This window comes from Botryllus schlosseri, chromosome 1 (genome assembly GCF_051294905.1).
Source record: "Botryllus schlosseri isolate E-star chromosome 1, Bs_hap1, whole genome shotgun sequence".
Taxonomy (NCBI): Eukaryota; Metazoa; Chordata; class Ascidiacea; order Stolidobranchia; family Styelidae; genus Botryllus; species Botryllus schlosseri.
In genome coordinates this window covers 12583688-12611644 of record NC_137236.1, presented here as the reverse complement: position 1 = coordinate 12611644, position 27957 = coordinate 12583688, and the positions used below count along the sequence as shown (strand labels likewise).

The 27957-nt window shown below is 39.9% G+C and overlaps 3 protein-coding genes across 5 annotated transcripts in view; 1 reads left to right on the top strand and 2 right to left on the bottom strand.

The window, feature by feature from the left end:
* The window catches only part of LOC145442212 (uncharacterized), a 36306-nt gene extending 21644 nt beyond the window's left edge, over positions 1–14662 (bottom strand). The window contains exons 1-2 of the mRNA XM_080320119.1: positions 14598–14662; positions 14425–14537 (exon numbers count right to left, since the gene is read on the bottom strand). Of these exons, the coding sequence (XP_080176245.1) occupies positions 14425–14501 (77 nt within the window). The 5' untranslated portion in view covers positions 14502–14537; positions 14598–14662. The remainder of the gene's footprint in view (positions 1–14424; positions 14538–14597) is intronic.
* LOC145442164 (uncharacterized) overlaps positions 1–27957 on the top strand; it is a 135309-nt gene that overhangs the window by 72404 nt on the left and 34948 nt on the right. The gene's annotated exons all lie outside the window — the stretch shown is intronic.
* LOC145441828 (uncharacterized) lies at positions 23293–26130 on the bottom strand. 2 transcript variants are annotated; one of them, XM_080319772.1, is made up of 3 exons: positions 25776–26130; positions 24782–24867; positions 23293–23534 (listed from the first exon to the last, which is right to left on the bottom strand). In XM_080319772.1, exons 1-3 carry the CDS (start codon positions 25859–25861, stop codon positions 23326–23328), a joined length of 381 nt encoding a protein of 126 aa, XP_080175898.1. In that variant the 5' UTR covers positions 25862–26130; the 3' UTR covers positions 23293–23325. The 2 variants fall into 2 exon arrangements, with proteins under 2 accessions (XP_080175898.1, XP_080175907.1); XM_080319781.1 differs by having other exon boundaries at positions 24786–24867.

Below are 27957 nucleotides of genomic sequence, written 5' to 3'. Positions count from 1 at the left end.
TAAAATCGCGCGTAGCGAGAAGGCTATTTTCTAGTTAAATAAATTGGCCAAGAAAATATTCCCCAGCATAGAAGCCTAATTCCACAATGCATCTCGTACACCCTGATGTGGTGCTTCATACTCCGATGGGGCCTACTGACCCTGGTTAAGAATCCTTGAAAGAGAAATGTCCAATCGGCGAAGAATTTATTGGTTTTAGAGCTGTAGAGCGCTCGTACCTTACTCGCCACCGATAATAACATGGATAATGACAACAAACAATACCCAGCCAGTAAGCAACTATACGTCACGGGGGTCACAGTATGCCAATGGTGGTCATACTGACCTGATTAGATAGCTATCGCAAGCTATACGACCTTTTGATATGGTACTATTCCCCATGACCGTTTCATAGATTGTTGCGTCCGTAGGATTACCAAGTCACCATTCCGAGTCGTCGCAAGTCTTTATCTGATTTTAACGTCTGAACCGATTCAACTCGAGTAATTTTTATTAAATCGTCCAGTCATTCCGAAATCGAGTAATTTTACGAGAGGGTCGCACCAAACCAAATCACAATTTTTAGTCATGAATCATCAACGGGTCATGTTTTATCATAACGAACTAGAAATGTGACGTAATAGCTGACCTTCTACCGCATGGTAGCTTTTAAAAGTGATGTGAAGTTTGTTGAGATTTCAGTGATAGTTTTTGGGTGAACTTTATCTTCTTATATCAAAAAAAGATATGTGGCACTTGAATATATTGTAGGATACTTGAAATTCCAAAATGCCGTCGCGGACCGCACAAAATGCTCTGGCGGGCCGCATGTTTGAGACCTCTTAAGTAGACTATGGTAACATTGTTGCAGCGAAATATATTACGTTGTGACCACTTGAGGTCTTCTGAACAAATTAGTCAAGACCAGAAAATATTTACTCAAGTGTAAAGCTTAAAAAAAAACATTATTTCATAGTTTCGCATCGAAGCTCAACGTAACTTCAGGTGTTTTAGAAGCAATAGCCAGCGCATGCGCACTCAAAATATCAGTGCGATTTCTTCACCCTACTAGCGTTGAGCTCGATTGTTACATTTGCCACTAGTTACATTTTCCCCAGTCTCCTCTACACTTTACGTTTGAACTCTAAAGCATAGAGACCAAAACGGTATTCAGTGAATTTATTAATGTATAGTAGGCCTATTTCATTAGCCGCTGAAGGTAATGAGACATCTGTGGTCGATCAAAGTTGTCAACAAGCTCTTTGAGCTATGCATGTCGGGCGTAGATACTCTCAGTAAAGACGGCACGTTAACATCAGTTAAACTTGAACGCCGCTCCGTCTTGTTAAGGATCATGGTCGAAAATTTGATCCACGTTTAAATATAAAACTAATCAGCCCAAATTTCACTTTCAATTTTTGACCTTTTTTACGGCTTGAGGCAAGGTATCAGTCTGATACAAAAATGGAAAGGCCTTTTGTGGCGTAACATAACATGCTTGTCACGTGACTAAACCCGAAAATAAAGAGCTTGAGAGTAACCTGCAGTCACTATAATTTGACTTAGTTCGCATATGGTGTGGGATTATAGCGGACAGTGGCACTGGGCCACATTATCGTATAAGACCGGAATCTGTCTGCGGAAGTGTTGGGTTGACTCGAGTCAACTTCTTCGTATGACTTGACTTGACTCGGGTCACTTTGGAAAAATGACTCAACTTGACTTGACTCGGAGCTTCAAAAATGTGCATTGACTCGTGACTGGGAGTGAAATTTACGAGTCAATTTCAAGTCATCAAGTATACGGTGTCGAATAAATCACTGTATCTTGTGTATGTTCGGATTGCTGGAGATACGACGGTGTCACTTGTACGAGCAACCAGTCAGTCACTGATTGTACGTTACACTGATCCTCCATTGCTAGGTCACAAATATATTGACCGCGAACTAAACGATCACAGCTTACGTTGTCGAAGTAGTAGTAGTAGATTAATCTAAATAGCAAATGTGTCTGTTTCTTAGACGGCTCAATGCTTACGTTGCGCGGTGCTCACATTTACCAACCCTCTTGTATGATTTAAATCGAACAAATATAGTTTGGGCATTTATATTCTCAAGGATGTGTAGATGGGTAGTATATGGGCTATTGTACCATATTAATTTGTTTCAACTTCTCAAAGCTTCGCATTAGGTCGTATATTTTGGCTGATAATAACGACCTTTAGCATGTAGCTGTACAGTTACTCACGTATTTGATTACCAACGTTTTTTTGCATGTGTATTCAACTAGATATTCGTTATTTGATCCAAGATCAATAATCAATTAATCTGTCTTTCACACAGCTAGCAAAATGTAATGACTTTGAATCATCATTCATGCTTTAAAAATTCAATTTGACTTGAATTGTGACCTGACTCGTGACTTGACTCGACTTGACTCGACTTGACTCGACTTGACTCGACTTGACTCGACTTGACTCGACTTGACTCGACTTGACTCGAGTCACCTTTAAAAAACAATAGTGACTTGACTTGACTCGAGTCACGTTGGAAAATCGATAGACTTGATTTGACTCGAATGTAAATCTGCAATGACTCGATATGACTCGTGACTCGAAGGTAGTGACTTGATCCCAACACTGGTCTGCGGGCCGCTCAAAATCCCATCGCAGGCCGGGCGGTTTTCCGGTCAGTAAAATTTGTCTACGTAACACTTTCCATTTGGCTAAAGGCAATTTGACGGTAATTTATGACCGGCTTGCCAAGCGCGAAATGTGAAAAACGGGTAATAATCGTAAGCTACCGCGGTATTGATTGCGAAAATATAAATTATATTCTGCCCCTGGTCCTGGAAACCCCCGAAATCAGCCTCAAATGCTGCATTGTAACGGAGTTTGGTATTGCGACGCAACCATGCCGTCTGAGTAGCATAGGAGCAAGTGCGCACGACAGTGAGAATGTGAATGCCTAATTGGTTGCGTAACAACGGCCAATACACTTACGGTTTGCGCTGCCTCTCACCTGCTCCCAGGCGGCTACAACTGCTACAACACCGATGCATTGTGGGATCGAGTCCGACAGAGGTTTATCTAGGCTCCTCCTCGCCATCTCATACGCGTAAGCGGTGTCTAACAAAAAGTCTAGAAGTGGGCCGTGCTACAAGTCGGCAGATACGGAATCAAAAAAATAAGGAATATAGCCTGGTGCAAATGACCATAGTTGTCGACAAACACCATGAATATAGCAAATAGCAGAAACAACAAACACAATACCAAACTCTGTTACAATGCAACATTCGAGATTGATTTTAGGGGGTTCCAGAACCACGAGCAGAATAAAATATATATTTTCACATTCGGTACCGCGGTAACTTTCGATTGATACCCGTTTTGTCAAATTTCGCGCTTTACAATAGCCAGTCAAAAATTACCGTCAAATTGCCTTTAGCAAAATGGAAAGTCTGACGTAGACCAATTTCACTGAGCCGTGAGATTTGCTTGCGTGCTCACCATATAGGACACTATGGTCCAACTCAGTGGTTACCAAACGATGGGGAATTCCACACTTCTAAATATTGCATGGGTTTCTTTTGGAGAACTCACGCACTTGCTAAATAAATGCATACAGTATATACGGAGGTGTAACACCACGATTACGGTTACCAGCAGACTTGGAAATATCATGATCTTAAACGTCATTTTATTTTGAACTATATCTTGTAGGGACGTCTTACGCCGTTTTCTAAGCGTGTCTGTCTGGGCCATTGCACGCCAAGTCAATATGCTTATTGATATCAGCTGACTCTCCGTCGATGGAATGCTGTTACCATCGAAACCGTTTCATCTAGTGTAGAATAGTGTCGTTGGGCACAGGCGAATAGCTTATTTTGAAACAATAGCGATAATTTGAAACAGAAATCAGTTTTAGCATTTCAAAATGCTTTATTTCGTGGATTTCTTAAACCTCAAATCAAATAACCGGCTGCGATTGCGGTGACCCCTGGTATAGTAAAAATTGAGCCAGACCGACAGACACGGACAGACGTTAACCAGTTTCATGGTTATGGGAATGCAATTTAAATCAATTTCCAAATTGTAGCGAGTTCAGTAAATCTAATTTTAATCTAATTTTTTTTAAACATGTGTAGCTCTAATTCTAATCTAATTTGGAAAAAGCTGTGTAGCTCTAATTCTAATTCTAATCTAATTTGGAAAAGTGTGTAGCTCTAATTCTAATTTTAATCTAATTTGGAAAAAGCTGTGTAGCTCTAATTCTAATTCTAATCTAATTTGGAAAAGTGTGTAGCTCTAATTCTAATTTTAATCTAATTTGGAAAAAGCTGTGTAGCTCTAATTCTAATTCTAATCTAATTTGGAAAAGTGTGTAGCTCTAATTCGAATTTTAATCTAATTTGGAAAGGCTGAAACTTCACTAGTTGGTGGTTACTAGTCCACGGGTCTGAGCTGTGGGCGCCGCTAATTTTATTGTGTGTTGTTCACAAAAAGTGGATAACCAATATTGTGGTCACAAACACGTTGAAGACGAGCAGTATGACGGGAAATAAAGCTTGCGCAGAATTTTGCGGGTCCACAAAAAGTTTCAGATAGTTCAGAAAAAGCGATTGCGTTAAGTCTGCTGTCTAACGTCCCAGGGATATTCGAGGTGTACTCAAATATTCAAATGGCTTGCCCGTGACATCCGTAATATCTCTTTGGTGAGCCTAAAGTTCGATAAAACGTAGTGATTAAAGTTAAAAGCGTTGTTGCGCCGATAGCAGACGATATTTATAAACGTAAGACCTTGGTAGCTTCCACGCCCTATTTAACGTCCACTTGGATAAATTCACAAGTGGACGTTTAATAGGGCGTAGAAGATACCAAGGGCTTAGGTTTAAATTTAAAACAAACTACAACCATATAGAAAAATCGATCGACTCGACTCGAATTATGACTAATACGAGTAACTGTTTTCTTTACACTGGCGGCCACTATTAGTTCTGGCTGGTCATTACTTGCACCAATACGAAGTTCTTACGAAACAAAGTATTACCAAATTTTATAGGAGGAAGCATTTTACCGGTTATATTGCGGGATTTCAGGTAGTGGGGAATGAAGACCCGAAAAAAAAAATCATAAGTTGGGAATGATGCAAAAAAGATTGGGAACCACTGGTCTAACTGAAATCACTTTATAATAGGGATGGTGTGAACCTCTGAAAGGTTCAGGTTCGTGTGAACGCGAAACTTTTTAAAAGGTTCTGTGTGAACGCGAACGTGAACCTCATGACGTCACGTGACGTCATATTGCTAATTCCAACCATATCTTTCAATGAAGTTATAGCCTATATCAGTGGTTTCAAACCTTTTTCGACCCATCGCCCCCTTTTCAAGGTCAACCCCGATCATCTCCCCCCAAATTTTGTGAACCGAAAATTGGGCATACAAACTGTAATCACCGGCGGGTTGACTAAAAAAAAAAGGTCAAATTTTCAGCTCGATGTCTAATTTGACACACTTTTGAACTAAATTTCTGTGGGTTGACAGAAAAAAAAGGTCAGCCGTTTTGACGCGTCATCGCCCCCCTATCGCCCCCTTCGCTATTTTCGCCCCCCCCCCGTCGCCCCCTTTGTCTATTTTCGCCCCCTTCGTCATTTTCGCCCCCCCCCCCTAGACCACCAAATCGTCCCCTGGTGGGCGATATCGCCCACGTTGGGAACCACTGGCCTATATTAATGTACGCGATACCTAGCGACGACTCGGGCCACATAATGCCACAATGCTGAAGTACATATTGGCGTTTTAAACGTCGCGAAATGTATCAACTGAGGCAATCAAAGGATATAATACTCCCATACAATCAACATCTTCCGTCGCTTTGCCAACAATTTCGACGAAGGCTTACCAGGGAATATAAGCTTACGCCTTAACGGTCTAGGCCAGACCGGCGTCTGAGTATTGCTACATTGATATTGAGCAGAGTGTAAAACGGGTTCCTATACCTGCTACCGATATTACCCCATTAACAAGTTAGCCAACACCTCAGTAGCCAGTAGCCAACACCTCAATCGCACGGATTTGGTATTGATGATGCAGTAAAGATATGAAGTCAAGAATAAGCATCATTTGCTGACTACGTATTTCGCTCGTGATATTGTGTGATTGCGGGTCAAGCTCACAGCAGAGAGTCACTAAATATTCACAAACGGAAAGCTGGATATTTCGTGCAAACTTTTGTAACAAAGCAAGTAAAGCTTTTGAGATTGTCAAGGTGCATGCTCGTTTAGTGTTGATTTTTATTGCTGCCAGCGCCATGCGTAGAGTGTCCCGCAGTTGAAATGCAATAATTTGAACCAAAGATGTTATAATGAAGTGAAAATTGTAATATATGAAAAAGGTTCACAGTGCAGAACCTACCAAGGTTCTGTTGTGAACGCGAACCTCTAAATTTCCGAGGTTCACACACAGAACGCGAACGTGAACCTCACGTTCACACCATCCCTACTATATAATATTAAAAGTCAAATGACATACGTAATAAATATTTGTAATAGCTCACTAGAAAGACCATAAAACAGAATATTTATTGCCATTGATTCGGAACAATTTTGCGTCAGTACTGCAGAAAATCTAAGAAGTAGTCGTAACTGCGGTCTATACCTGGCATAATGTACAACGTGCTATTTGTCCTAAAAAGGCCTCACATATGCGGAAAATATATTCATCAAAGAGCACAATGAAATCCCATCATCCGTATACAGTCCACATTTATGGAGACGAATCAGCTAATAGTAAATATCGTCTCGAATCTTTTGACGTAGTCTATCCAGAGCTTGCCTGTACTTCAGTGATTTCGCCGCATTGTGTATCTGCGAGTGTGCAGCCGGCCTACTATTGACTTCGAGAGACGGTTGCGATTCGATGCGAATCGCGCCTTTCTGTATTTCCTGGTATGTAGTCGGTTGCTCAATGACTTCTGAACGTGTTCTGATGTTTCCTAGATATTCAAAGTTCAACAGTTGAAAGCCGGATGCTGAGCGACGTTGGATCTCAAGTCCAATTGCTCACGTTCACCTCTGCTACAAATTCTCATATTTCTACATATATCATACTTCGAGATACGATTGTTGATATACAATGTTCTTTCTAATTCTCTACGAGTTGCTGACGATTACCCCTGCCGAGTGTCAACCTAAAATATTTGTGTTCGTTTCACTATGAACATACTATTCAATTATACAGTATTGCGAACCAAATGATGCAGGAAATACTGTTAGCTCTATTGCTGTGCACACTGCACACACATATCGGGTTTAAGTTGTACAGTGCGACAAGGGCTGAAACAGCATTTTCTGGGCCATTCTTCTATACAAGAAGGACGCAATTATATCGAAATAAAATCGACTTTGTAGCTGGCACGATCTTACGTCAGTTCATCGTCGATTGTTATTGCATGGACCATCATTGTTTTATCATAATGACTCGTATCGAGATAACACGAAGGAAGAGCTGTTTATTTTGTTATAAACTATCGAATTGAAATGCGAGTCCGTGTCCGAATTAAGCAGAGAATTGTTATTATTGAGAATTATTTACGTGCTTTTGTTTCTTTCTCGATCATTTTTACCTAATAAACGGGCTGTCCGGGTTATTCGGTGTCTGCATTACACGGATTCGACTATACTTAGCATTGCAATTATCCGGATGACTGAAAATAGACTGGTGAGGCATATTCTTCAGCAATAACACCGTATACTTACCCTAGCCGCATTTTGTTGGATGACTGAAAATATATGAATAGGTTATATTCGTGCACTATCAAATGTTTTTACATGAAAATGCATACAATTATATGTATTACTGCGCCAAAACGAAGGTAAGATATCTGAACATATATTTGAATACGTTTGAACGAAGAATAACAGTTTTCGAATTATCCACGGTATTCCCATTCACATGCATGTATGTTTTAACACTAGAATTTCTTTTATAAGTAACTTTCCACTGAATCCATCCGCCAATAGAAAGGGCTTTGATTGCGGAGAAATATTGAATTATTTCAGGATTTTGAAAGCCGTCTTTTTAACCCAAGACCAGGTCTTTTCCACAGGGTATATGCCTTGTACCACAATGTTTAAAAGGTGTGTCACTCGGATGGGGTGTACTGGGATGGACCTATAACTGACCTATAACTGACTGTCACAATAAATAGGCAAGTATATCCTTCAGAAGAAGTTGACCAGATGTTGAATATCGAACAATGTTCATATCAACAGTATACGTAGCTTATAAATGACATTCCTTTTGCGACGTCATCAGCAAACGTTTTTTCAATTTTTAACCATTGGTAATGGACTTATTGATTCAATTTGGAGTAGAAAAGAGTGGATTCAACTTGTGTTAATCTTGCGATAGCTTTCTATAATGATTCTCATGGAAACCGCTGCGACATTTTTAATGGGTACTTCCAGGCAGTGTTGGGATCAAGTCACTACCTTCGAGTCACAAGTCATTTCAAGTCATTGCACATTTTGACTCGAGTCAAGTCAAGTCAATCGGTTTTCGAAGATGACTCGAGTCAAGTCAAGTCAATCGATTTTTGGAGGTGACTCGAGTTAAGTCGAGTCAAGTCAAGTCAAGTCACGAGTCAAGTCAAAATTCAAGTCAAGTTGCCTTTTCGTAGTATGAGGCATGATTACGTCATTACATGTTGCTAGCTTTATGAAATACAGATTGAGTGATCATTGATGAATATACACTAGGGTTGTCCATAATTTGGAAAATCTCAAAATTTATGCGTATCCATGTCTAATTTTATAGATTATAGATTAAAAAAAACGTCAATGAACCTGCAATAAGCTCACAGGAAATTCGTTAACATTTGTCTAAATGCGTTTGAAAGTAGCTGCCGTAGAGTGGGCGTGTCAGCGACCATAGAACGGCAAGCAGTCTAGTAATCACGAAATCACGGCGCTTGATTGGCTAATCTGCTATGCTTCAATGATCACGACGGTGGCGGCTTGCTAATCAGCTGGTCAAGGAGTCGGCTAACAGCGGTGATTCTGTAAGCGCATTGTAGGTTGGTCCGCAGATAATGATTTAAGATTAATTCAGAACATGTTGAGTGACGAAATACATGATGAACAAAGAACAGCTGCTTCACAAAAACTATAAATACATGTCTTGATGGCTTATTGTGAAGGCAACCGTTGTAGCCTGTATGCCTTGTTTTCATCGAGGGAAGCACAAAAACACGAGAATAAATATTGCAATGGCGCTTATGCAATTGGCGAACGAACTTCTAGTTTCAGAGGGGATGTTCCATGATTTAATACAATATAAAACTTGACATTGACACTACTGTGTCTGATCTTATCTTGTCTTAGTAGCCTATATAGTTGAAGTCCTAAAAGCTGTACGAGCTGTATGAATCAGCAATTTATGCTTGGCACTTGTCAAATTCTTGCAGCATAATGAATCATACCCGCGAGTGCTGTCTAAGTCCTCAATGATGGCCCGGAAGAAGATCTAAAGGCAAGCATAGACAATGCAAGTAGGACCAGCAAAAAGACTGTTCTTCCGCATTGTTTATCATGTCCATAATGAATCTTTGATCATTACCGGCTGCATCACGACTAATGCTTGAATCAAACCAGACATGGACGTAATAAAGAATGTATTGAAGCGGTGCGGTAGTTACATTTTTTTAGAGTCCCAATGTAAGCTACCTGGTCGGCCCATATATCTTCTGAGTATACGGGATTGTGTCCAGAATCCATCTCACTGCACCCAGAAAAGCAGGACCACTTGGCGTAATCTCAATCATATCAGATAGGTATTTCTTGGATCTATAAGTTCACAAGCATTCGCTGTTTCACCTCTGTCATTCCTGATGGAGGGTATTGTTGTTCTGAACCTATCGTTATCTAGTTTTAACACTAAACATTCAACGACCGAGTGTCTCATTTTAGTATTTAATCACCAACGAACAATGCGCTTACAGAATCACCATTGCCGTCAGCGTACTTCTTGAACTAGTAGAAGCACATAATCAGCAAACCGCCGTGGTCGTGATCATTGAAGCATAGCTGATTACCCAATCAAGAGACGTGATTTCGTGATTACTAGTCTTCTCGCCGTTCTATGGCAGCTACTTTCAAACGTATTTAGACAAATGTTAACGACTTTCCTGTAAGCTTATTTCCAGTTCATTGACGTTTTTTATCAATAATGTACAGAATGAGACATGGATACGCATCTTTTTGGAGATTTTCCAAATTTTGGACTACCCTTATATACACCCAAGAAGGCGCTGTATCGCTCACATTTACGTAGCCTCAGTTTATAGTTACCAACCAAAATGGGGAATAGAGAAACGATTTGATAAGATGCAATACATTACCCTTTACCCATTTATACATATTGATATGATACGAGCCTGCGCCAATGGTTGAGGTGTATATAAACCAGGGATATCTAGAAGTTTCTAGATATCCCTGATATAAACTATATTCGGATTCATAATCAATAAAACAAGAGTTTTGGTTAAGGTAGATAATTTTCTATTATATTACTTTACTACTAGTTTACGACAACGTAAGCTGTAAGCTTCGATCACTTCGTTTGTGGTCAATCTATTTGTGAGAGAACAATGGAGGTTCAGTAAAACGCACGATCATTGAATGATTGGTCGCTATCACGGGTTACACCAGCGTTTCGCGAACAATCCGAACATATGCAAGATACAGTGATTTTTATCGACATCGATTAATTTATGACTTGAAATTGACTCGTGAATTTTGCTCCGAGTCACGAGTCAATCCACATTTTTTATACGCCGAGTCAAGTCAAGTCAAGTCATTTTAGCAAAGTGACTCGAGTCAAGTCAAGTCATGCGAAAAAGGTGACTCGAGTCTGACTCGAGTCAAGTCATGACTCGAGTCATCCCAACACTGCTTCCAGGCAGATGGTTATAAATAACGCAGCGTAGATAATTACAGAGACGTAGCCAGCGGATCTCGAGGGTCTCTGTTCCATTGTGGTCCGGTAACATCGAGCCCTGATTTGTATTAAGCATTTCCTATACGTTGAAACCTTGCTCATTTTTATTTCGATCAGGCCAGGGGTGGCCAACCCCTGCGGGACGTGCGGCTGCATGCAGACGCAAAACCACAAATATAATTATACGGCCTTCTACACATATCTATATTAGCGTGTGTGGGTGGCCGTCAATAGGCAATTTGAATTGGTTTTATTTTTCGTTTTCAATATAATCGTGTCCTTGTAATCTGAGAACCACCATGCAAATGCGAACCGCAAAAGTGAGTTATGCGCTTCATGACGAAATATCAAGTTGGAATCGTGTGCTTTTCACGAATGACGGTTTTTATAGTGCGTTTGAACGATTCCAATATCTTATGTCTATACCCGCAATCCTGATGAAAGGTCAATAAAAACCAACATGCAACAAAGTGATCAACAAAAGCGGAAGATGAATCATCCCTAATTTTCTGACCGAAATTTTCGAAGACATCCCCTCCATCGGCTCTACCGGCTACCTAACTCTGGTCACGTGGACTGAGATGGGTGAATAATTGACAGTAAGATGTGTGAAACTACCAATATTATCGACGATATTCATTATGCGGTTGAAAAATTTGCGCGCTCTGCGCGACTATACAAGGAATCCAGCCAACTTTTCAATAAAATAATACTCGCGATTTTGGTGCATATATAGTAAGCAATAGAGCAGGGGCGGGCAACTTCTCCAGTTGGCGGGCAGGATATCGGAAAATTAAGTACTTGGCGGGCCGGATTGCTGAATTGATACATTATTCGCCAATGTATCCACATATACAAGGAATAAATCGTATTTAATGAATGTATTTTAACAACAGCAATGTCACTACAAAGCTATTTCTCGCCGATAATGACGAAAACAATGTGGATTTGAGAACAGCATTGTCATGCAGGCGCCGCCATGTCTGCTCCTCTCTGATCAATTAACAAACGGTGCAATCCTTAATTATCATTTCAAGGCGTTCGGTAAGCCCGATACCTCTAATTTATCAAGGTATCAATTCATTAGGGTTGGGTATATCGTAAATGCCGATAATGCAAGTCTTCTCGCTTCGACGAACTTACGCGTAAGCCCACTCTCGCACGCTGCGCACGCTGCGCACACACCTATATATAATAACATACAGTCACTAAAATTTGCCGTGCTAAGCAAGCAGTGGGGAATCTCGGCAGACTTGGGTCACGGGCCACAAATCATGTAAGACGGGAAACTGTCCGCGGGCCGTAATGTAATCGAAATGCAGCCGCGAATAGCAAACGGACGAACGCCGGCGGATAAGGCTTACTACGGAATAGTGTATTATGTGGTCAGGGGTCTACGAGTTTTGAGTAAACGTTAAAAGGGTGTAGCACGATGAAAAAGATTGAAGAGCCCGGCATTTGACCACAACATATAGAATAGACCAGAGGTCTCAAACACGCGGCCCGCGAGATTGTTTTGTGCGGCGCATCGTCGTCATTTTGGATTTTAAAGTATTCGACAATATTTAACTGCCACATAGATATTTTTGTAGCTGCGAAAACTTCAAATTCGCTTTAAAACTACTCCAAAACGCTGAAACTACTCATCAAATTCCACTATCACATCACTTTCAAAAGTTACCATGCTGGGGAAGATCAGCTTTCACGTCATATTATCTGTTCATTATGGTAAAACATGACCCACTGATGATTCGTGAGTGAAAATTGTAATTTGAACTTGGGCGCGAAGTTTTGTAGAATTACTCGAACTCGGAGTGAATGGGCGATAAAATAAAAATTACTCGACTTTAATCGGGTCAAACTTTACAATCAGAGAATGAATTGTGACTCGAAGCTCCGTGACTTGGTACGACCACGACCGCTACAAACTATCAGACGGTTATGGGGAATAATAATATATCAAAAGGTCGTCGCTGGTATTGCGTAGCGTAGCGTGTTTAGCTATTTAAGCAGGTCGAAATGACAATGACAATCGTTGGCAATCTGTTGCCCCCGTGATATATAGTTAGTTACATCCTGCGCCATCTTGGTCTGTTTATACATGTTATTATCGCCAATTAAAGGTGGCGAGTGAGGTAGTGGTACGCTTCACCTCTGTAACAATAATGAATTCATCGACGATTAGGCTGTTTTATTACTATGGCACATTATTCAATATAGCCAAGTTGTTATTGATCAGTTCCTATATTCGAAAGTAAATCTAACTCCGATGCATGCACGTCATGATGCATTTGTGCACTATAGCAAGATGTCTACAACTAATTAAAACTACTATGCCAAGTACTACAGAAAAGGTATTCAAATACTTAAAAACGTGATTTTCTTTCATGCCAGGCGTGAATTCACAATAGTAAATCAGATTTCCACAATATTTGTTGAATTCCAGTCAGCACGGTCCCGTCCAATAAGGCCTACTTGGAAATACACGCCAATATTGGTGCTGCGGCCCGCTAGGCCATCAAAAACCAGGAAATAGGCCCGCGAGCATATTTGAGTCTGAAACCTCTGGAATGGACAATATCCCTTTTTATGGTAAGGAGGGTTGTAATGACTCGAGTCGCGATATTTTGGTGACTCGACTTGACTCGAGTCATATTCTTCAAAATGAAAAGTAATTCGACTTGACTCGAGTCAATTTGCTTATTCACTCGACTGGTACTCGAGTCATTGCGCATAACTGGGACCAAGTCATATGACTCAAGACGAGGTCTAACAAGACAGGCATTTCATTGTAATTTCGAAGAATACTAGTAAAGTTATTGTAATATTATTATTTCGTCTTTCACTACGGGTACTTGAAAATGCTGCCGGAAACTGGTAAAAGTGAGGAAAATCAGTATATTATGAATGCAAAGCTATCGATATCACCATGCAGAGTTGTAAAAAGTGGGTTTCACATGATATTACCTTGGAACTGAACAGTCAACACGGTGACATGGGCTCGAACTGGAATCAAAACACTATGACTCGGACTTGACACTGTACTCCGTGACTTGGACTCGGACTTGACTTGGTTGCGAATTGAAAATGACTCGACTTGACTCGAGTCAGAACTATAAAAGTGAGATTGACTTGTGACTTGGAACCTTGTGACTTGGTGACAACCCGGATGGTAAGTAGCCGAGATCACAACAGCTCTACAAGTTCGATATGCTGCAATTGGCGTGATTGTATTCATCTATACAAGTATTTCAAAACATGCTGTATCTATGAACTGGTTATATGAGCAACGACCACACAGACTGCAACCGCAGCCAGTATGATAAGGCACAGTAAAATAGATCATTTTTCTGAGCATGTAAGCAGCACCATTTTCCCCGAGCATAAGACATTTCGAGACCAATGTAAGTGTAATAATTGGTTATATATACTGACAATAATCGTACTTACTTGCAGGTACAGTAGCCATTCTCGATTGCTAGTCCTGCAAGCACACATAACAACATGGACATCCTGGAATAATTCATGTCGCTGTTACAGTCTTTTTGCGCGTTTGGTTATCGCTGTTGACGAACACGATAGTATCATTTCGTTTATTGACAGCACATTAACAAAATACTCACGTCCACCAGCAGATGCTTTCGTGATACAGTTTTTAGCGGCGTCAGCAACCCAATTTATAGCGGCTATCCAACCATTACTCGACCGCGTTTGTACGACTTGCATCGGAAAGTCCGGGTATAAACACAGATCATACTAAGAAGGGTAACGCTTAACATAATCCATTTCAATCATCAATAAGCATTTTTTCGTAGCTGCGTCACATCTGGTTTCAGGTCCCACCTAAAATTGAACGGGATCTCGATCTAGAGCAGGGTCAGTAGAGAGGGTTCTTCAGGTATGGGTCGCGAAGGGTGTATATTTTGGTCGCGATTGCACCAGAGCGATCTTTATGTGTATGTAATATTTGTTGAGTTTAATTCAATAGAAAATTATACGAGTTTCGGGCGATTTCCTGTGGATAATGCATCCGAGATCATCGTAATGGTTACTTTACCCAATAAACGAGACATACAGAAATGTACCGACCTCTGTATTAACCAAATTGGTTTGAATTCATGACAGGATTTGGGATGCTTTAGAGTCGGGGTCTATGGAACCTGTGGTTTCCGAAATATGAGGCACAGGTATTTTGAAGCCAACCCATTCCACGCCGGGACACATAGGACACATAGGACACATAGGGTGTGAACCAAGCGGCGACTCGAGCCACATAATGCCACAATGCTGAAGTATATATTGACTTAAAAGTCGTCAAATGTATCAACTGGTTCAATCAAATGATACAATATTCCTGTAAAATCAATATCTTCCGTCGCATTGCCAACCCATTGGACGAGGACTTGCAAGGGAATATAAGCTTGCGTCTTAACGGTCTATTCCAGACCGGACAATGTATTTGGCGTCTGAGTGTTCCTACGGATATATTGAGCAGAGTACAAAACGGGTTTTACCCGATTAACAAGTTATACAGCAGTAGCCAACACCCCAATCTCACGGATTTGGTTTTTATGATACAATGAACATATGAAGTCAAGAATGACGCCGTACGCTTGCTATTTTTTTTACATCAGACAACGATATCAATTTCATTTGATTGGTTGAATAAATGCATCATTCGTGGACTACCTACAGCGTATTTCGCTCTTGATATCGTGTGATTGTGGTTGTGGGTCAAGCTCTCAGCAGAGAGTCTCTAAATATTCACAAACAGAAAGCTGGATATTTCGAGAAAACTTTTGGAACAAAGCAGGTAAAATTTGTGAGATTGTCCAGGTGCATGCTCGCTTAGTGTTGATTTTCTATGCTTCCAGTGCCATCCATATGGTGACTCGCAGTTGAAATGCAATACATTTCAACCAAAAATGTTTAACGACGTGAAAATTGTAATATACGAAAAAGGTTCTCAGTGCAGAACCTGCCAAGGTTCATTTTCGAACGCGAACCTCTAAATTTCTGAAGTTCACACACAGATCGCTAACGTGAACCTCACGTTCACACCATTCCTAACACATGAAGGCATGAAGTTTTCACCAACATACGGCTGGCAGAGTGGCGTGCTAAAAAATAGGCGCCGACAAAACCTTGGCCAGAATTTAGCGTCGCTGGTTGACTTAAACCTTTGACGTCGATATGTGTGGTCATCGATTTTGTCGTCACCGAATAGTCCCCATCCTTGCAATTTGAGTAGATAGTAGTACAAATGCGAGGCACCGATGAAAATAATGAAATTTGAAATCGCGTCCATCAGACATGTAAAGTAGAGCTGCGTTATATAATACTGTTGTCTACGCACTCTTTATGACATACATGTCCCTAATATAGTAGCATACTAACGTTAAAAAGCCATTTATTTTTGGGTGTGTGAGGTTTTGGTCGCGAGGTGCCACTAAAACTCCGATCAGTCTTAAAAGTTTTAGTACCACTCGACCACTGGCCTATGGGTTCGTTTAACGGGGTCAATGAAATCCAATGAATCACGACTTTATCCTGCATAGTGTATACTTCAAAGTTGAATATCGTAATTGCGTTCTGTCATTGCAACTATGAACCGATAATATTAGGGTTACAATACGTCCTCTTACGATTTGTCCTCTTTTTTGACCTTTTTGAAAGTATTCGGAGGACGCCTAATTGTACTCTTTTTTGAGAATTTTTCCTTTTTTAAAATAATTTATGTATAGGCCTAGTCATTTCAAGAGTTGAAATTTGCTTCATCAACTCAAGTAAGGTCTGTCTGCGAACCTAAATGGATGTTCCAAGCGTTTCATATTTATATGGACACATAATAATTCATCATTATGGCGTTCCGCAGGACAGTGTGTTTGCCATTTTGATAAACCAGTGATATGGAAAAATGAAGTACGTGGAGAAGTCGATAGATTATTCGCGTATTTTTCCACTCATACAATGAATATGTCGTATTTATTGCATACTTTAAGTTTAAAGCAATAGAGACCAACAACAGTATTTAGTGAATTTGTTAACCTAATGTACTTCAAAAGCCGTCGATGTGAATCAGGCATCAGTGGTCGATCAACGTTGTCAACAAATTATTTGAACTCTGACTGCATGTCAGGTGTAGAAACCCATACACACTAAGATCTGATTTCCAGTTATACATATATATATATATATATATCTGAACGCAGCCTTGTCTTGTTAATGTTTATGGTCGAAAAAATTTAATCACAAATGAATGTAGGATAGACCCGAGAATAATAAGTAAAGTTTCAAGACCGTCTCACTCATGTTGGTCAACTTGATTGATTCTGTGACGCCTTACATTTGTCAATACTTTCAGATTGCAAATTAACTTTCTGGGCAGAAGCTTTATATGGGCCGGATCCGGCCGTCGGGCCGTATGTTGCCCGTCGCTGTGATGCACGAATCTAACATAATTGAATTAACATGACTATTCTGCGATCGCAACGACTTAATGACAGGGTCAATAGAGCCACCCTTCATATTCACGAATGCCGTCAAACTGAAACTGGAAGCGTTGCAGTCCGTATTTATTCGGAAGCTGGAGTTTCGTAACGTGATACTTTCGCTTTGTTGGGAGCTTAAGCACCACAAATGCTGCGTAATAGCAAACACGCGCCGACGATTCCGCTGCAGTTTAGATACTTCCGATCCAAAGTGCAGTTTTCGCAGACAGACCCAGGCATCAACAAACATTTCCGTCAACTTGATATCTCTGCCTTCATGTGCGTTAATCTTTTCACGGCAAGGCTTTAATGTTTGAAATGCAACGGAGTCGATAGAAACTTTAACACATGTACTTATTTTTATAATTTTACTATTTAGATTACCTTCTTTACTGTGTATCTAGTCGGCAGTCAATGCGGATCGTCATCAGTACCTGTCATGATGCAACTTTCGTCTACCTTGCAAATTGAAACAAAGCTAGAAAGTAAATGTGATTTTCACTGGAATCGTTCATTTCGACAGTTTCATTTTTAGTACTCCCATGTTACACTGTTGATCGCTCTTCTATGTATGTGATATCTTGCATCTAGGATATATATACGGATCAGTGGCTCATTGAAAAATCTTTCCTTCTTCATGACTGAATTAGCTGCAGAGGTTGTTGGGGGATAGTATAGGCCAGTGCTTTTTAATCTGTGTGGCGATTCGCCCTTCTGCGAAAGAAAAACATTGTAGTGCGAATGACGAAGGTGGTGCGAATAAAAATTGGGAATAATTGTTAATTTTATTTTTCTGACGTAAATAATTAAAATAAACCTAATAGCAAATTTAAGGTCACTGTAACTTTTGAAGTTGCGACGCAATTGTAAAAACTTTTTTAGCGTATGACGTACAATCGTAGCTCTCAGAAGCCGTAGTGAATTAATATTTCCGCACTATAATTATTAAATAACCAAAAGCCTGGTTTGGAAGCTGGTGTATTGGCAGAAATACAGTATGTCAGCCCGTCTGAGCCGGCGACCAGCTAGAGAAACGACTTCGAATATCTTCGATTAGAGCGAGTCACGAGGATAGTAGTAAACACCATCATTACAGACTCACATTTGCAAGTTTTTAAAGTATGGACAGCAAAGTGTTTAATTTTGGGTCCACACGGTATCAGAGCTATATGTTAATATGTAGGTAATATTCGTTAAATTTATTGCAGAAAATCCTGCGATAGTTTTTACGTATCCAAGGTCACTGTGTTGGGTACTGTATCCAATAAGCGAGACACGTAGAAAATATGACTTTATCAGAAGAATTCAAGATGAGATTTGTCCGAATGGTTTTCTATAAAACGTGGTCGAAGACCGTTTGGATGAACTAGTGTAGGGGTGTGCAACGAGCGAATTGAGGTTTATGAGACTCATTCATTTCGAGGCAAACTCCTTTTCCGTCGGGGCACACGAAGACGTAAAGTTTTGTCCAACAAACCGCTGATAAAATGCGGTGCCAAAAACATAAGCGGCGGCAAAACCTTGGTCTAAAAATTACCGATGAAGGATGGCCAAACCTTTCGATGTGTTGTCGGCACAGAATAGTCCCGGTCTTGCAATCTGAGTAAACCTGGGGTTCTCAGCGGTTTTCAGGGGGTCCGCGAAGACCCTCAGTTTACAAAATAGTTGATACCCCAAATTTGTATTTTTTCAACGAGGAAAATCGCGATGCCCTTTCGCTTCATTACTAGTAAATCTCCAGAACTCACTTCAATAGACCGGCCGTCTGAGTTGAAATATCCTACTGTTGAGACTCATTTCAATTGCTAAATTACCAATAGTCTACTGATACGTAAATTTTGCTATTTCGCGATATTTTGCTGGGGATTGTGGGAAAAATAAGAAGTTGGATTAGTGAGGTCAATCACGATGACTTTGAAATGTGTACAAAAATCCATTTTCTCCTGTGATATACATTACCATTTTCCATGATAACTTCTGTCAGTATCAGTTTATTAATATTTTCATCATTTCAAACACCACAGAACTGCGATACAATGAAAAAATAGGAAGGTGTCGAAACGAATTTGAGTAGTTTTTGAAATCAGACACCGAAGATGAGCTGCTTGATAAAAATGACCAGGCTTGACATTAAATGTTAATTGAAAAAATTATTTATCATTTTTCTCCGATCATACACAAATGTGTCGTCGGAAGCGTTACGCGTTTTTATTACATTCACCACCACCTATCTTTGTGGAAATGGATTTTCGGCACTCGTTCATGTCAAATCGACGTCGCGGGTTTTCGAGACACGACGACGAATTTCAAGAAATGCAAATGCAACATTAACTTCGAATAACAAAAGTCGATCCAATTTCTACATAAATAGTATGTTAATTTTAAGAAAAGTCATCTTGTTGCTGGTTTTCACTATAGCCTATACGGATATCATTTGCACAAAAGAGATCACGATTGCACGATAATTGAGCTAAATTTGAGCTAAAACTTTTGGCGGTCCGCGGGGTCCGTGACGGTCCAAAAGGGCTCCGCGAAGACAAAAAGGTTGAGAACCGCTGCAGTAGGCAGTAGTACAACTTCGACGCGCAGAAGAATTTAATTTAATTTAATCTAATTTGAAATCGCTTGCGTCAGAAATGTTTTGTAGAGCTGTTGTGGGTGGAATTGTGGTGTCGGCGTTCTGTATGCCATACATGTCCCTAAAATCGTAGCATACAGCTGTGATAATAAAAATGAATCCCTTTTCATGGGTGGGACTCGGGTTGCGAGATGCCACAAAAACTCAGATTTTGGTGGTCTCCGGGACCTTTGTGTTAGCTCTCAAAAACGAATTCTGCCAGCAAGCATTGTTTACTTGCGAAAAATACGCGGTATCTTGGATAAGAGTACAGAACAGAATTTAAGACCCGGCCACCCAAGCACTAGTAGAAGCTCTTGTACAAAACCTAAAAACTTGTTTGGCGGAGAAGGGCTTTAGTGAAATAGTTGAAATCAAAACGAGCGAAAAAAGTTGCCTTTTTAACGAGACACTTGATAGCTTGAGCTACATAGTATTATGGCTAGGCACAATGATCCGAGTACTCGAATCTGAATCGAGTAATAATTTTAATGATTCGAGTCTAGTAGTAAAGGACGGTTTTTCGAGTACTGAAATTCTATGATCCTAGTACCTGAAAGTTGATCCATCAACGAGAATTATAGTCTCGATAGTATTTTCCTCTGTAGAAGCCTTGAAACCTGGATTACTCGTGTCTCATCATGCGAAACATATAGTACAAAGTAACGAACGTTGCTGGAAATAACACATTTCCAAAGTACTGGTCATCCCAAAACATTGTCACAAAGATCAATGAAATCGGTATGGTCGATAAATTGCTAAAGTAACTTTAAAGTGATGGATAACAGACATTATATTCTTGTGGTGGCATAAAATGTACATATTTGAACTTTGACGTATTTCATTTTGTTATGACGTCATAATGGTGGATACTCGACTCGAAGCAAAATACGTGATTCAGAATCGGATCACTCGGGGACTGATTTTGCCCAGCCCTACATAGTTGCCAGTTGGTAGCACATCTGGACAAAATGTTGCTAAGCATCTTCATCTTCTTTTTGTATAAAAATTTTCGAATAGTTTGTGTGAATGAAATTTCTTTCACAAAAAAGTGCGAATGGGGCTCATAATGGTTGAAAATCGCTTATACACTGTAAAAAATAAACTTGTTGGGTAACATGTTTCATCCTGGTACCTCTTAATACATGACCGTCATGTAAAACCAGATGACAGGTTCAGCTCTACTTGTTGCCTAACATGTTTCTTCCTGACATGTAATCTCGTAAACACGTCCGACCAAAGATTCCAATTGACCTTTAACCTTGACTGATTGGCACAGGATCAGTAGCCAGGATATGAATTGAAACAAGCAATTCAGTGTTGGATCAAATGATGTATATTGAGAACAAATGCATCAGAACAAGAAAAATTCTTGAAATGGCGGAAGTTTCGGATAATACGTAATGAAATAAGAATTACTATAACGGCTAAAAATATTGACATGTCATGAAGCAATTAATTTACTACTAACAGCCACAGTGTAAGCCGAAGAGTACCGAACGTTAAGAAGTTTTGGAACTTATGCAATGAAAGAAGAATTTTTACAACAATGGCTAAAAAGATTGGCCCGTCATCAATGAATTAGTTTACTACAAAAAGCAACAGTGTAAGTCGCAGATTGCCTAACGTTAAGAAGTTTTGCAACTTATGCAATGAATGAAGAATTATTACAACAACGGCTAAAAATATTGGCCCGTCATCAATGAATTAATTTACTACAAAAAGCCACAGTGTAAGTCGCAGAGTACCTAACGTTAAGAAGTTTTGGAAATTATGCAATGAAAGAAAAATTCTTACAACAACGGCTAAAAATATTGGCCCCTCATAAATTATTTAATTCACCACAAAAAGCCACAGTGTAAGCCGCCTAGTATCTAATGTTTCGAAGTTTTGTACATATGTAATGAAACCAGAATTATAATAACGGCTAAAACTATTGACCCGTCCTCAATAAATTAATGAAAATAATTCACAATGAACAGCCACAGTCAGCCACACCTAACGTTAGAAAGTTTCGAAACGTATGTAATGAAACAAGAATTAATATACCGGCTTTATACATTGACCGGTCCGCGATTAATTAAGTGATTACAAATTGTCACAGTGAAAGGCAGCAAGTACCTAATGTAATGAAACAAGAATTATAACGGCTAAAAATATTGACCTGTTACACCTAACGTTACAAAGTTTCGAGACGTATGTACAGAAACAATAATTGATTTGCTACGAACAGCCGCAGTGTACTTAACGTTCGGAGAGTTCGTGACGACGGACCATGAATTAGAGGCTCATGGAGCGAACTTGATGTTGAACAGCCAGTATATTGCCAGTATTGTGGCCATAGCATGATGGAAGCTTCTGACCCCTTTGATAACTTTGCCATAGAAGAGAACTTTCCATTCATTCAGGATCGTATTGTACTTGATCGTCGCGTATAATTCTTTGGCTCCTGATAAATGAAAATGATATTAGCTTAGTACTATCGATGTGGTCTGAGCTTAAGAATTGATTAAGTATTAGGCCTAATAATAGGGTTACCATACGTCCTCTTTGAATGGGATTTGTACTCTTTTTTGACTTTTTTAAAAGTGTTATCGGAGGACGCCCTTTTGTCCTCTTTTTTGAGATTTTGTCCCCTTTTTTGAAAATTTATGTGAGTGATATGCCGTAAATAAACACAGAAGTGACGCTGCGGCTGGTATTTCGGAGTGAAAAACGGTGATTGGATCTCTGAGCGAAAAGTTGACCTTTTTTATTTTTTTAGTAAACCTGTCACAAAGTGGGAAAAGTCATCGATTTTTGAGAATCCTTCTCTGGTTTCGCAAGTCTCAAATTTCTGAAAAAGTGTCCTCTTTTTAGATTTCCAAAATATGGTAAGCCTACCTAACAAGTCATTACCGCGCGAGTCGGGGTCATGCAAAGAGCTAAGAAAACGATCATACGTGATGGTGCTTTCAAGGATATCGGGCGACCATAATGGTACCTAGAGTGGAATGATTTCAGCATCAGTCGTAACACTGCAACTTTCTAAGTGAAATAGGAGGGGCCAATATTGGATTCACATCATCTTTTTTGATTGGACACCATATACTAGTGACAATTTCACCATAGTGTCCTACAGTAGCATGGACACGGGAAAATCTCGTTACTCACTGATATTGGATTACATCATTCTTTCGATTTACAGTGACCTGTCGAAATGCCAATTTTTATCAAATACAGTGTTAATACAGCAATACAGAGTTAATAGTGCCATAAATTGCCTTTTTTGTATGATGTGAATGATGTAGCCCGATGGCAGTGAGCCATGCGATTTGCTTGTGTCCACAACACAGTAGGACATAATGCTTTCACATATACCAAACAACTCACTTTGTCAACAAACAGGAAGCTGCCATAGTTGTCATTGAAGATCGTTGCGATCCCAACCATCCACCCCAGTTTTTGTTGACCTGAACGAGAAGTGCCAGAAATCAACTCAATGTATGTTTTGACGCGACTGCGACGTCGTAAAGTAAATCAGCGACTTTGAAACCTTTCGCGGGCCCCTCTAATGTTGATAAAGATTTTCAGTCATCTGACAGGAGGGAACAGGGTTGGGCAAGGGTGAAAACATGACATATATTACTACGCAGCAAATTCGATGACAATTATGTTATTATGACAAGCAAGTGTGCAGTGATATCCTGCAAGGATTTGCAGGTCGCCTTTGTATACCGCTGAACTCATTTGACAAGGAATATTCCAAGCTTGGACATATGAATATCAAGGTTGCGGCGAGGCTGCGCATATCGCGTTGTGCAAAGGTTTCACCGCTGACGATATTTCTGCGAGTACTAATAAATATTATAATCAATTTCTAGAATCGCCTTGCAGCCCGAGAGTTGGTCGCCCTTATATCTAAGGAAGAAATGTCTATGTCTGGAAGTATGTGCGATTAAAAAATTCAAGAAAACTAAAATCTGCCCAAAAATAACAATGTATGTTAATTTAAAAAGTACCTTTAGGTCACCTACGAGTTTTGTACATTTTGAAAACTGACTTCACTTTTTGCTAACCCATGGTTATAACTAGGGCTATTCAAAGTCATATTTTGTTCTATGCATCAGCAAGTCGTGAAATCACTTTCAACACAAAACCGTATCCCTTTGAGGTATATTAAAGCTATGAAGTCACATTTTCCTGGTTAGGTCATCAAGCTCAAAATTTACATTAAGAAGCGATTGGACAAAAATGAGGTTTAACAAATAATGGAGCTGCAAATACAAGACATTTCACCAGCGCTTTATGCACACCTGCAGAAGTGGCAACCCACATCAGCGTCTGTGGAGCTCTCACTTTCCTCACCAAAGTCATTTTACGTCCGAATCGTAACTTCAAAGACTTTAACATTTCACACTACCACTGTACTACAACAGTGATTTAGAATAAAAATGGATGTGTATAACTGTTGTTGCATAGGCTTTATTTACTCTTTTAGTTCCGTCAGTGCCGATGTTTGCATGTCAAAATACACCATTTTCACATAAATTCCTATTTTTCAAAAAATGAAGTCATATTATTGATTTTATAAGGTCATACAAAGAAGGCCCTAGTTATAATATATATATCATTTTTTGCGTCATGAAAAATGATTGCGCATGCCACAAATGCCGAGGGTTTGTGCCGTCAGTGACGTGATCATAACACTGCTTTATACCTACGGTTCTCTCCACTTGCCTCTTATTGCGTTTTAATGTATCTCGATGCTGCACTCGTCGTCTGTGGAGAGTATACACGTTGACTCTGTAGGACAAAATAGATCCTAATTAAAACATGACCGGTTATCGGTGCAAGGTGCTACTTCTCGCCAATGTTCCTTCTAAGCTGCTCGCATGCGCACAGACTCCAGAAAAATTAGACGCAACATTGTCTGTTGGTGTTACTAGTATCATATCAAAATATTCATATTGAGGATATCTAGATCAGGGCCGGCCAACCCGTGGCCTGCGGGCCACATGTGGCCCGCGAGATGGTTTTGAGTGGCCCGCGAGATAATTTCCGAAATTTCTAATATCATCAAACATGGATCGCAGAGATTGTGAACTTGAGATGTGATGCATAAAATATCAGTTTCGACTCATTGACAGATCAGATCCATCAACCATTCACATATTGGTAGCCTATATCTTCGTACACTACAATACAGCAGAATAATTTGCGATAGATTTATCAAAGGTAATAAATTTCTACAAGTATAGCGCAATATGTTGTCACTCGATTTCTTGTTTTTAAAATTGTTGCCCTTTTGTGAAAATTGAAGAACACCCAATGTATCAGATTGAGTCTAACTATCTTAGCGATTACGAGACAAAGTGTCGTTCAACATATGCGACCTTGCATTTGCGCTCGCAGTAAGACCGTCGACTATGAAACCTAGTCACGAAATGATTAACGCATGTTGATCTCAGCTTTCGATATCGATATGTCCATGCGCCGAATAGCCCAGCCCTCGCAAACTTATCCCAACGATATACAGCAGGCCCGCAACATAGTCAAGTGACAATATTATTGACCTATGAACTTTAAAAAATTTTCGCGCTTTGCGCGGATGGTGGCCCGCGCAAAAGTTCGTCAATCGAATGTGGCCCTTTGGCTGAAAAGGTTGGCCAGCCCTGATCTAGATGAAGAAAGCAAGATACTAAAATGCTCACATTGCATGTTGAGACTCGAGAATTCTTGCAGCGTTGACTAGATTTTTCCACAAGCTGCTGAGATTTCCATTTGCCGCAGCGTCCATGCTTCTGCTATTTCAAGTTCAAGACGAGAAATTCTTTTTCATGGTGTCTTCGCCATTCCCTCAACTTGTTGCAGAGCTTGTCTTTCCATGATCCCTGCAATGTGGCATAGTTGAAGAAAGGTTTGGATTAAGTTTGGACAAACTTCTGACATGTCTGTCACCAACATTGAAAAATTGGAATGTAATGCCGCCTCTGCTGTATGATATTACACATTGATATTAATCGTCAATAATTGGTGCGTGCATACGTCGTAGGACTAGCCTATTGCATGAACGTGGTAGGGGGATTGTCATTATCAGTGACTTGATCCCAACAATGCTTTATACCTACCCAATGCGCATCGATCAACATCGGCTAAATCTCGAATAGACTTTGTGTTGATATCCCATTCAAAATGGCCTCATGACACGATTCGAATGTTTTTTTCATCCTAACCTGAATCTTTTCTTGTCACGTAGTCTTTTTACCCACTCGACACTTATTGCTTTTTGCTGTACCTCGATGCCGCGCTCGTCTCCTGGAGAATATACCGATGCAGGTTGACTCTGTAATAAATATCTTCATCAAAGCCCAGCGAATTATCACCTTGCAGGTAATATTGAGTCAGTTTATTGCAGAAATAGCAAAAGTTTTTTCAGGCCTAACTATTTCGTAAGAACATACAGTTCCGACCAGAAATGAAGAGAAGCAGTAGCCTAAAATTTTAAGGTAATGGGGAGGGAACAGGCAATTTACATCTACGAGATCACAATTTCATCAAAATTAAGATTTTCAGGGTGAAAAATGTCAAAATTGTCAGAATGTCAGATTTTATCGGTCAAAATCTTCGGTTTTTAGATAAAAATAAAATCACCCTAGGAAAACATCACGTATTCGTTGAAGAAGTTCATATCAGCATATTCTAACATATTTAATTCGGGAAACAAAAAAGTACTAACCTATGGTGGATTAGTAGCCTAATCTATATAGACCAGGAATGGCCAACCTTTTCGGCTAAAGGGCCGCATGCAATTGACGAACGAGTGCGCGGTCCACTAGCCACACCAAGCGGGTAAAATTTTCGAAGTTTATAAATAAACAAGGTCAATAATATTATTACTGGAGTATTGCGGGTCTATTGTATACCACCCACTAGGCTCCGTTTGCAAGGACACGACTATTCGGCGTCTGGCCACATCGATAACGAAGATCTCCGATAATATGCGACAATCATTTTGTGCCTACATTTCACCATTGACGATCTTTATGCGAGCGCAAACGCGAAAAGACTTTCTCCCGTAATTGCGAATACAGTTAGACTCAATCGGATAAATTAGGTGTTTTTTTTTCGTTTTCAGTAGCGGGTAGGCTACCAAGCAAGAAATCGTGCGACAATTAAACACGCAAAGCGTGAAGAAAAATTTCGCTGCTATTCTTGTTTATTGTAATATACGACGATTTACTGAAAATGTGACTGGACCCTGCCAATGGATCTGCCAATGCGTCGGAACTGATATTTTAGTCATTAACATCCCAAGCGTCGCAGTCGGAATTGTAATTTTTTGTTGGCAATGCAAGTTCGCAATCTGAGCAATTGATTTTCAATAATATAATAGGAAATTAGCTAATGGGTCACGCAAAACCCGCTCGCTGGTCACCCCTGATATAGACAGGCCAATGCGATAATTTCGGAGCCGGAGCCGCAGCTGGAGCGGGAGCAGTTTAAATTTGCGGCTGCTCTAAAGCCCTGCATAACACGGTGTGATTTTGGCTGAAAATCTATATTCGTTTCTATTACAGATATCGAACAAGACAAGATAATTTTAGTACAGTATGATTACCATGATCATCGCTTTACGACGATAATTCTGTTGTCATGCATAGAATATCATTACTGACTTACATCTTCAAAATCAGTCATATTGTCCCATATCTTTGGCAGACAATTCATAAAAATCGCCGTTCAATTCAAGCGACTTGTCGTAATATTCCGTAGTGAATTTTCTGTCCTAGATGGTACTACGAACTACACATCTCACAACATCATAAAACTCAGGTAGGTGAACAACTGTGATCACCTTTCTAATATTACCATGGATGATCAGCATTTTCATAT

Excerpts from the sequence above, each read along its gene's own strand:
- LOC145441828 (XM_080319772.1), bottom strand. The coding sequence starts at position 25,861 with ATGGACGCTGCGGCAAATGGAAATCTCAGCAGCTTGTGGAAAAATCTA. Across the intron at positions 24,868-25,775 it reads CTCGAGTCTCAACATGCAAT|AGTCAACGTGTATACTCTCC; the intron begins GTGAGCATTTTA and ends TTTGTCCTACAG. Across the intron at positions 23,535-24,781 it reads GCAAGTGGAGAGAACCGTAG|GTCAACAAAAACTGGGGTGG; the intron begins GTATAAAGCAGT and ends CTTCTCGTTCAG.